General features: G+C 39.4%; 1 protein-coding gene across 1 annotated transcript in view; it reads left to right on the forward strand.

Annotated features, from left to right (window-relative positions):
• Nucleotides 1-11090, forward strand: part of Kif15 (kinesin family member 15) — an 86526-nt gene that overhangs the window by 31155 nt on the left and 44281 nt on the right. Inside the window, exons 12-16 of the mRNA XM_008849496.3 lie at nt 1964-2040; nt 2240-2449; nt 3461-3638; nt 7824-7965; nt 9116-9257. Of these exons, the coding sequence (XP_008847718.1) occupies nt 1964-2040; nt 2240-2449; nt 3461-3638; nt 7824-7965; nt 9116-9257 (749 nt within the window). The remainder of the gene's footprint in view (nt 1-1963; nt 2041-2239; nt 2450-3460; nt 3639-7823; nt 7966-9115; nt 9258-11090) is intronic.

Below are 11090 nucleotides of genomic sequence, written 5' to 3' on the forward strand. Positions count from 1 at the left end.
CAATATTGCCCCTTGCATGTCCCTCCCACCTGTCCTCCTTTGATGAACACTGCCACTTTCACCACCTCCCCAACTGGGAACATCGATTCCCTACTATCCCCCATTCAGGTTCTACCTTTTCCTTTACCTCCATGTATCCTTTCCATTTTTCTGGCTCCTGGTGTTACATCAATATAGATAGATAGATAGATAGATAGATAGATAGATAGATAGATAGATAGATAGATAGATAGATAGATAGATAGATAGATAGATAGATAGATAGATAGATAGATAGATAGATAGATAGATAGATAGATAGATAGATAGATAGATAGATAGATAGATAGATAGATAGATAGATAGATAGATAGATAGATAGATAGATAGATAGATAGATAGATAGATAGATAGATAGATAGATAGATAGATAGATAGATAGATAGATAGATAGATAGATAGATAGATAGATAGATAGATAGATAGATAGATAGATAGATAGATAGATAGATAGACAGACAATGGCACAACATAGGAAGGCTTCCCAGAATTTCCTACACTCTCTCTTCTGCTTATTTCACTTGTTTAGGATAGTACTTTGTCTGATCAGGCGTTAATATGAGATGCAGTGAGAAGAGGAATCAAAATGATGAGAAATTTATCCCCAATAAGTGCTAGGAGAGATGAATGACTTTCATTATATTACTTTTAAATTTTTGTTGTAGTATATATAATCTGTATATGTTCTGTAATAGGACAGGGAAGTTTTATGTTTCTTTAAAGAATAGCTAGTAGAATTCATTTGAAATCCATAAAATCATGAGGTGGATGGGGAAAATTTCACAGGGTCCTACCTCAAGATGAAGAGCTACAGGCAATCAGTGGATGCTGAGGGAGGGAGAGATCAGTTTTCTCTAGAGACAAGCTCCCTGAGAGGTTTTCTAATCCACCTGTACACACAAGCTCCACTAAATAAACTTGATGCATTGTATGTGTGTGTATGTTTTGATAAATGTATGTATGCATAGGTAATAAGAAGAGGACAAGTATGGGAGGCAGTGGTGGGGACACAGTAGGAGTTGGAGAGAGACTGGGATGGATGGAAATACAAATAAAATACTCATGCATATATATGAAATTCTATAAATAAATAAAGCTCCCCCCCCAAAAAAATAGAATTATTCAGTAGACTTGACATGTTGAAAAGAGAAAAAAATCGATATTTAATGATACTACATTGAACGAAAAAAAAATCTTTGACGCTGGGGATGTGCAAATTAATAAAACCAAAAGTGAGTGAATATGCATTAGGTTGGATATAGTGCATATAGTGCATGCCTATAATCCCAGTATTCGGGAGACTGAGGATTGTGAGCTTGAAGCCAGCCTGGGCTACTGAGTGAGTTCTAGGCCAGCCTACACTGTAGAACTACAGAGTTAACATCCTGCCTAAAAATAGATAGATATATAAACCAAAAAAAAAGAGTATTTAGATCTCAGGAGGCACACCTAGGTCTCCTCCAGATTCATTATAGATTTACTTCTTAGCCGGCTATGGTGTTCTATTTCTAATTCTTTTTTTTTCTTTAATTTTATTTATGTGTATAAGTGTGTTGCCTGCATGTATGTTAAGTGTATGCATGTTCTGCTGGCGTGGGATGCCCTGGAACTGAAGTTATGGACAGTTGTTAGCCACCATGTAGGTGCTGGGATTCAAACGTGGGTCTTCTACAAGAACAGCCAGTACTCTTAACTACTGAGCCATCTCTCCAGACCCTCTAATTCTTTTATACCATATATAATCTATATATGTTCAATAAATAAAGAGAAATTTATTAGCTGTTCTTTAGAGAACAGCTAATATGCTAAGTGTGTTCATTAAAAACCCATGATCAGTAATGAAAGTATTCCTTTAGGCCAGTTGACAGCATTAAAGACTGTTTTAATTTTGAGAAACAAACATTTTCTCCCTTTCCCATTCTAGACAAAGAGAAGACCAATTACATAGATCATTTCCTGGAAGCAATGTTATTCTTTAAGAAATCTGAACAGGAAAATAAGGTAGGAAACTGAATTAGGAAAAGGGAATTCAGGATTCCTTAGCTTACATGATGTAGTTTTCATTGCCTTGAGTGAGATACATAGTGCCAGATGAATAAAGAAAAGAAGACTGGGAAAGTCTTGGTACTTGTTGCTGGGTTCATGAATTTAGGGAAGCTGAATTATTTTTCCTATTTAACTGAACTATGAATTTCTTAAGTCTCTGCTAGAAAGAATCACCCAGTTAGAAGATCTCACCCTTAAAAAGGAGAAATTTATTCAATCTAATAAAATGATTGTGAAATTCCGAGAGGACCAGATCATGCGCCTTGAGAGGCTCCAGAAGGAATCTCGGGGGAGCTTTCTGCCTGAAGAGCAGGATCGTCTGCTGTCAGAATTGAGGGATGAGATTCAGACTCTGCGAGAACAAGTGAGTGCATACTGACACATACTGTATTTCTAGGAAGGAGGTTTAAAGTGAGTGTGAATAGGTCATTGTTCTTATTTTTTTTTTTGTTCTTTTTTTGAGACATGGTCTCCTTGTAGCCCCAGCTGTCCTGGAACTCACTGTGTAGACCAGGTTGGCCTTGAACTCACAAAGATCTGCCTGCCTCTGCCTCCCAAGTGCTGGGATTAAAGATGTGCGCCACCACACCCAGTCATGGTCATTGTTCTTTAATACAGTGGCAAATGCTTTAAGTGAATTTGACTGATAGTGTGAGTTGCATAACTTCTTTTCCCCTTTTCCCAAAATAGCTAACCAGAAGACAAAAAGGAAGAACAGTGGTGTTGCTATGTAGCCATAGCTTGAGCCCACCCTGTGGCAGCTGTGCTTATCCCAGGCTCTTTAGTGTTGAGCCTTTGAAGTTTGTTGTGTTTGCTTTTGTCTGGGAGAATGAAGGTAACACAGGCACCAGCTTGATAGCCAAAATGTATCAGCTTTTTGTGTATATCATTTTAAATACCTGGCTAACTAAAGGATAAACTTTTTACTTCTATCTATTATGCATACTTTACTGTTCTTGGTCAGTTATTGTATTTTGAAGGGCAATTCAGTCTTGGAGGACAGAAATTTTCCTTATTTATTTTTGTGTGCTGGGAATCAAATCTAGGACCTTTTGCATGCTTGGTACATGCTGTACCACTGAGCCACACACTTTAATGTGTTGATTCAGCTGTTTCCTTGTGTGTGAAGAATCTCCCATTGTATACTCTTGGGCTTCTCTCCTAGTTGCCTTGGGTGGAAGTTTCAAGTACCTTAACATAACAGTTGTAGCAAATATATATTTCAGTATCACAGTCAGCAAGTCACTTTCCATTGTGATGCAATATGACTAATATTGTTATGTCCTCCTCAAATTTCTAAATGACTTTATAGAGAGACTCTTTCACTTAGGAACTTTTGTGAATATATGAACTGTGTAATTTCTCCATGTCACAGGTGGACCACCACCCCAGAGTTGCAAAGTATGCTATGGAAAACCATTCCCTCAGGGAAGAGAATAGAAGACTGAGATTATTAGAGCCGGTGAAAAGAGCCCAAGAAATGGATGCCCAGTCCATTGCAAGACTAGAAAAGGCTTTCTCTGAATTCTCTAGCACAGAGAAGAATGAAAAAGGTAAAAAGTAATTGTTGTGAAAAGGGGCTGTTTAAGAAAGCATTTGTAGGACTGGAGGGATAAAGTCAATAAGGTTCTTGCTTGCACGAGGACCCGAGTTCCATCCCCAGAACATGTAAAAAGCCCAGACATGGTAGCATGTGCACTTGTAATCTCAGTGCTCGGGAGGCTGAGACAGGTTGATCCCTGGGACTCTGGCCAGCTAGCCTAGCCTATTTGACAAACTCTGGGCAAATTAGAGACCTGCTTTGTAAAAAAGAAAAAACAAGGCAGATGGTTCCTGAGAGAAGAGTCCCGAGATTTACTTCTGGCCTCTACATGCCCATGCATAAACATGCCTGCAGAGACATGTATACCCACATTCACAGACATACAGAGAAAGAGCATTTATAGCTGGCTGTGACATACACCTGGAATCCAATCACTCAAGAGGCTGAGCTAGTAAGACCCCCATCTCAGAAAACATCCCTCCACCCTTCTACCTCTGCCTAAAAATAAAGAAGCTAAGGCAAAGGACTGTGAATTTGAGGCCAGCCTGGGCTACATAGTAACACCCTGTCTCAAATAACAAAAAACATTTGCAAGTCAGGTATGGTGTAGACCTTTAATGCCTGCACTCGAGAGGCAGAGGCATGTGGATTGCTGAGTTCAGTACCAGCCTGGTCTACATAGTGAGTTCCAGTCCAGCCAGGGTTATATAGTGATACCTTGTGTAAAAAGGAGGCATGGGGGTGGTGCTGGAGAGATGGTTCAGTAGTTAAGAGCAGGTTCAGTTCCTAGCATCCACATGGTGGCTCACAATTATCATTAACTCCAGTTCCAGGGGATCCAACACCTCTTCTGGCCTCCATGGGCATTGTACAACACGGATGCCCTTTCATACATGCAGGCAAGCATTCATACACATAAAATATAATAAACCAGGGAGGTAAAGGGAAAGAAGGAACCTTAGAAGAATAGTAGGAGACGGGCATTACTAAGGGAGAAATGTGTAAAAAGGGGGGTAAAGGGGAGGGGGAGAAGGAGGGCTATACAAAGAACTATGGGAATAAAGGGGAAGAAGGAGCTCAAGAGAGGTGGGACCATAGCATACAGAAACTATTAAAGGAGAAATGAAAAAAAATGGGGGCACTTTAAATGGAGAGGGTGGGGAGTGAGGATAAAACAGGAAGAGAGGGACTGGAGAGATGGCTCAGCGGTTAAGAACACTGACTGTTCTTACATAAGACCCAGGTTTGAATCCCAGCACCCATATGGCAGCTAACAACTGTCCATAAATCCAGTTCCAGGGAATCCGACAGCCTCTCTGTCCTCCACGGGCATTGCACAATAGGTGCACTTACCTACATGTAAGCAGTACATGGATACACATTAAAAAAAAAATAAAAATAATAAATAAAACATTTTTTTAAAAAAAGGCGAGGAGAGGAAGAGGAGACATAAATAGTGCCTAGCTAGTATAAAAAACTGGAGGGAATCTTAGCCCAAAAACTTACTGAAAAATTACACATGCAATATCCCTACATGAGTCCCTGAGTATCACTGAAGACTACATAACAATAAGCAGTGCAGAACAGTGCCAGACAGGAGAAACCTTCCTTTAAGTTGTTGGCCAGGATAGTCCAAGAGACTTCTAAAATTACACAGGCTATTGCCACAGTTCTTGATTGCCTCCCAGAACTTGAAGGTAAGACCCTATTGCTGAAGATAGGACATACTTTGGACATAGGATTTGGAGCAATGGAGCTGGGACTGACCTAGAAGTCACCTCCCCTGAAAGCTAGTTCTCTTAGCTTTGGAGAGCATTACACAAGTTGCTAAGGAAAAACGTCAGTCGATGGTCCAACCCCAGCTTCAGGGCCTAAAAACCACCTCAGTTACCAGCACAGCAAACAACATTGGTGCAGTAGTGGTACCCCCCCCCCCAATTTTATCTTGGGGGTAATCAACAACTACCTAATTGGATTTAAAACCCACTCAGAGGGAGGAAACTCATCTGTGGTAATGTAACCTAGCCAAATACACATAACTGGAGAGGACGTAGATCTTAGAGAAAACTCCAAGGCTGTCATGTCCCTAAACAAATGTAATTTCTTACTATGAAAAATATGGATCCTTAATTTTATAGACAAGTATCCCAGTCACCACCCATCAAAGAAGCTTCTTTTTCTTCCTTTTTTTCGTCTTTTTGAGACAGGGTCTCTCTGTAGCCCTAGCTGGCCTGAAACTTGGAACTCACTATATAGACCCGGCTGGCCTTGAACTCACAGAGATCTGCCTGCCTCTGCTGGGATTAAAGGCATGTGCCATTATGCCTGGCTACAAATTAACATTTAAGAAAACTTTTCTTGTTGTAACTAATACTAAAGCATTAATTTTACCTCAGGGTATTGAATTTTGACCTTAAAATTTTAATAATCTTTGTATTATAATCAACAATTATTATTCTACCTTCTTTAAGTTAAATTTTCTTATTTTTTTCTACAACATACTAATTAATTTTTTAACATTATTTTTCTCCATTTCCACTTGGAACAATCTTTATTTTACTGTACAAATCCCAAAGTATTTTTTAAAAATGTTTTATTTATTTTTTTATTTTTATTTTTTTTGTCTTTTTGAGACAGGGTCTCCCTGTAGCTCCAGCTGTCCTGGAACTCACTATGTAGACCGGGCTGGCCTTGAACTCACAGAGTTCCGCCTGCTTCTGCTTCCCGAGTGCTGGGATTAAAAGTGTGCACTGCCACGCCCAGCGGAAATTACAGATTTTTAACTAATCAGACAATAAAAAGTCATGTCAGTCTGGTTAAGGTCTGTATAGTGTGAGAGATGTTACAGGGGTCAGACTCAGGATTCACAAAGTACTGTTTTGGTCCTGTGCCTGTCATTACAATGCACATACTCTGTTGTGAGACATTCTCCATGTCTTGTACTGTGTGAAAAGTGGTTTAGTTGGCAGACTTAGTAGCTGTTGCTGTGAACCTGCTGGGTTTTCATAACAAATGCTATGTTTGTCCCATTCTTAGAGTTAGTATCTTTTATGGCATTCAGTCTCTGTCTTTATTTTTTAGTTGAGAAACTTGCAGTGTTTATTCTGCATTGTCTGTCTCCTTCCTTTTCATTTTTCTTTCTTTGCGGGGGCTAGGGATCAAACTCAGGACCTCAAATGCTAAGCATGCACTCTGCTACTGACCTATACTCCCAGCCCCTTCTCTTGCTTTTTAAGTTCCCCTTTTCTAAGCCTTTTACTATTCAGTTATGACTTGGTAAAAGAACATTCACAGTATTTGGTGTGGAAAGACTAAGATTTTGCATTTGAGGTTGAGTTTTTTCTTTAATATTTTTTGCTACAGTGCTCTATTTGTCAAGTGTTTGGCCTCAACAGTATCATGTCTTAATAATTTCTGGGACTGTCAGTTTCTAAACATCTACCGTTATCTAAGCAATTTCATGGTACTTATCCCATGCTGTCATACATTTTCAGTCTTCTTTTTTTTAATATTACTATTTTTATTTTATGTATATGAGTGTATTGCCTTCATATATGTGAGTGCACCCATGTCAGGCAATGCTGCAGAGGTCAGAAGAGGGCTTCGGATTACCCTGGGACTGGAGTTAAGGACAGTTTGTAGCTGCCATGTGGGTGTTGGGAATCGAACCCAGGTCCTCTGCAAGAGTAGTTGGTGCTCTTAACTGCTGAGCCATCTCTCCAACCCCCATTTTCAGTCTTCTAAGCAATCTCAGAAAACTAATATTTTCTGACAGCCTGCTGCCCTTGTTGATAACTCTTTTTAAATAATTTATTGCCTGCTCAAATTGGCTGCATGCACCAATTTTACAAGTTCCCCTGTACAGTGCTTCTCTATCCAGCATTATGCATGTTGCCCTTTAGTCATTGTTAGCTCTTCATCCTAGTGGAGAGAGCTTTGCCTTAGCTCTGTTTCTCTTGTGATCTTTCTGTTTCTTGAAGACAGCTTTTAGTACCCTCATTGGCACACTGTGTCACAGCCTATGTCTCCTGCTGAGGTATATGTTCTTACAGTTTTAGGAATCACCTTCCAATCCATTTCTTATTTATCTTTGTGCCTCAAAGGGGCACAGTTGATACCTGGCAGAGTACTTAGAAAAAAAATATCTTTTGTTATTTTTGTCTTTCAAAAACTGAGGTAGTTTCCTTATTATCAGGTCAGCAAGGATTTTCTCCCAAAGCTCCAAAAGAACCATGTTCCTTCACAAACACTGAGAAGTTAAAAGCTCAACTCCTGCAAATTCAAACAGAGCTGAACAATTCAAAGCAAGAATATGAAGAATTCAAAGAACTAACTCGGTAAAGTGACCTGATCACCTGTTTTCTTACACATTGTTGTTAATAATTGATAATTTGGCATTTTATTTTAAAAATGAAACTTTCTGCTAGGCGTGGTAGCTCACGCCTTTAATCCCAGCACTTGGGAGGCAGGAGAATCTACAAATTCAAGGCCAACCTGGTCTACATAGTAAGTTCCAGGACAGCTGGGGCTGCAGGGAGACCCTGTCTCAAAAAGAAAAAAAAAAAAAAAAATCATTTAATAATGTGTATGAGCATATTGCCTGCATATATGTAAGTGCACCTTTGTTGTAGCTCTGTGTATTCGATGAAGTATATCAGACAAATGTTCAAAGCAATAAACTCAACTTAGCTATTATCAACAACTTACAGAGTAAATTCTTCACCTCATTACCAAGTTTTGATCATAATTACAAACTAAATCAAGATTTTTTTTTTAGAAATTAAAGGTTTATTAATTCTTTTACTTGATGCTCATTGTGTAAAAGAATGAAAAGATAAACTACATTGTTTTATAACTAAGCTAATCCTACCCTAAAATAGAAGTGTTTTTAAAGTGACAGTATCTTGACTTGAGTTTGAATTCTGCCATTTACTAGTCAAATACTTTATCAAACAGTCACCAATCTTAACTCTGATTTGCACAGCTGGAACATGAAAGTAATGATTTGGAGAGTATTTCTGATTTAAAAGGTAACTTACCACCAGCCAGGTGTGGTGGAGCATGCCTTTAATCATAGCACTTGGGAGGCAGAGGCAGCTGGATCTCTGTGAGTTTTAGGCCAGCTGAGTCTACAGGGAGACCCTGTGTCAATAAGACCAAAAAAAAAAAAAAAAAAAATGCGGGAGGCTGGAGAGAATGCTCAGCAGTTAAGAGCACTGACGGCTCTTGCAGAGGACCCAGGCTTGATTCCCAACACCTACATGGCAGCTACGAACCGTCGTTAACTCCAGTTCTGGGGGAATCTGACTCCCTCTTTCTGACCTCCATGGCGATGCACGACACGAGTGCACTCACATACATGCGGGCAATACACTCATACACATAAAATAAAAAAGTAAAATATTTTAAAAAAGGTTAATTACATGAGAACATGAACTATACTATACTTTAAAGATGTTTGACATTACTTATTACAATATCTATTAGGAAAAAGCAGCTAGAATTGGAATCAGAGCTTCAGTCTTTGCAGAAAGCGAATCTTAATCTTGAAAACCTTTTAGAAGCTACCAAAGCCTGCAAACGCCAAGAAGTTTCTCAGCTAAATAAAATACATGCTGAAACACTTAAGGTAGGTATCTGGAGCAATGTTCCTGCTTAAGTTGGTTGCTGTCTCTTTTATTAATAAAGGAGACAGTCTGCCTAGGTCATTTCCAAACACAGATGACGGCACACCCTAGTACTCTCATGTACCCCAATGGCAAGGTCAAGGAAGAAAGAATACAGCATTTGGAATCAAATTCTACTTTGTCATTAACTTTAGGTAGGATTTTGTCAAACTAACTGTAGCCCAGGCTGGCCTTGAACTCCTGATCCTTCTTTCTTCACTCTCCTGAATATTGGGATTACAGGCCTGTGCCACCATGCCCAGTTTTGCAACATGCTTTTTGTAACACTCAAAGATAGGCCTTGGATCTTTCCATATTAACTGGGATCTATAAAGCTCGTTTTTAAAACTTGGCTTTTTCTCACCCCTTCCCACCCCCACTCCTCCTTTACCAGACAATCCTGGGATTGAACCTTGGGCTTCATGTGTGCTGGGGAGATACTCTTATTGAGCTACATCTCCAGCCTGACTTTGATGTTTTGAATGACTTGATGGTTTCAGGGCTCCCTTTCTCTGTGATGGATTCTGTTGGAGGAATGCTCTCTCAGGTGTTCATTTTATGGTGTCTCAGTCTTTGATACACTAGAAGAGCACTCTTTTCTCAGCATTGTCCCCACTACCTAGCAGGTACCCTGGACTCTAATGTTTGCCAGTCTGATGGGTCAAAAATGAGCTCTCGTTAAGTCTTTAGTTCTCATTTCCAGTGATATCTTTTTATGAGTTAATGTCCATTTGTATATCCTTTACTATGATAAAAGCCCAATGCTATTGCTTGCTTTTCTTAGGAATTTGTAGGCGTTATGTGTTAGTCTTCCCTTGGTTGTATATTTTTCCTTCCTGTTGCTTCTCTTTCTTTTTTTTTAAAATATTTTATTTACTACTTTTATTTTATGTGTATGAGTGTATTGCCTGCATGTAATGTAGTTAGTGCACCCATGTCGTGCAATGCCCAAGGAGGACAGAAGAGGCTGTCTGATCCCCTGGAAGTGGAGTTACAGACAATTGTTAACTGCCATGTGGGTACTGGGATTCAAACCTGGGTCTTCTGTAAGAACAAACAGTGTTCTTGACTGCTGAATCATCTCTCCAGCCCCCTGTTGCTTCTCTTTCATCTTTACATGTGATGCCTTTATGATACAGAAGGGTCTTCAAGTTAGTGGGGTTTTTTTGTTTTTGTTTTCTTTTTTGAAACAGTATTTCCCTGTAGCCCCAGCTGGCCTGGAACTTACTATGTATACCAGGCTGGCCTTGAACTCAGAGATCTCTCTGCCTCTGCCTGAGTGCTGGGACTAAAGGTTGTATGCCACCACACCTGGCCTGTTATTCATTATGCAATTTATATTCAGTTGGGAAGTTTTCTTCTTTATTTAAAGTTTGATATCAGTTTATCAAGTTTTCCATGATCTCACCCTGTAGCCCAGGCTTGTCTGGAATTCAAGGTGATCCTATGCCTTGACACCCTAAATCCTGGGATTATACATATCGCAGCACCATGTCCTGCTTCAAGTTTCAATTTTAAAAAATATTTTTATTGCCAGGAGCATGCCTTTAATCCCAGCACTTGGGAGGCAGAGGCAGGGGGATCTCTGTGTGTGAGTTCAAGGTCAGCCTGGTCTACATAGTGAGTTCCAGGACAACTGGGGCTACAGGGAGACCCTGTCTCAAAAAGACCAAAAAAAATTTTTTTTAATTCTTTTTTTTTTTTGAGAATTTCATGCAAGGTATTTTGATCATATTCAGACCCCTCTCCCATCTCCATCCTACCATACCTTCCTGTCTATTATTATTATTATTATT

This window comes from Nannospalax galili, unplaced genomic scaffold, assembly GCF_000622305.1.
Source record: "Nannospalax galili isolate Female #2095 unplaced genomic scaffold, S.galili_v1.0 scaffold443, whole genome shotgun sequence".
Lineage (NCBI taxonomy): Eukaryota > Metazoa > Chordata > Mammalia > Rodentia > Spalacidae > Nannospalax > Nannospalax galili.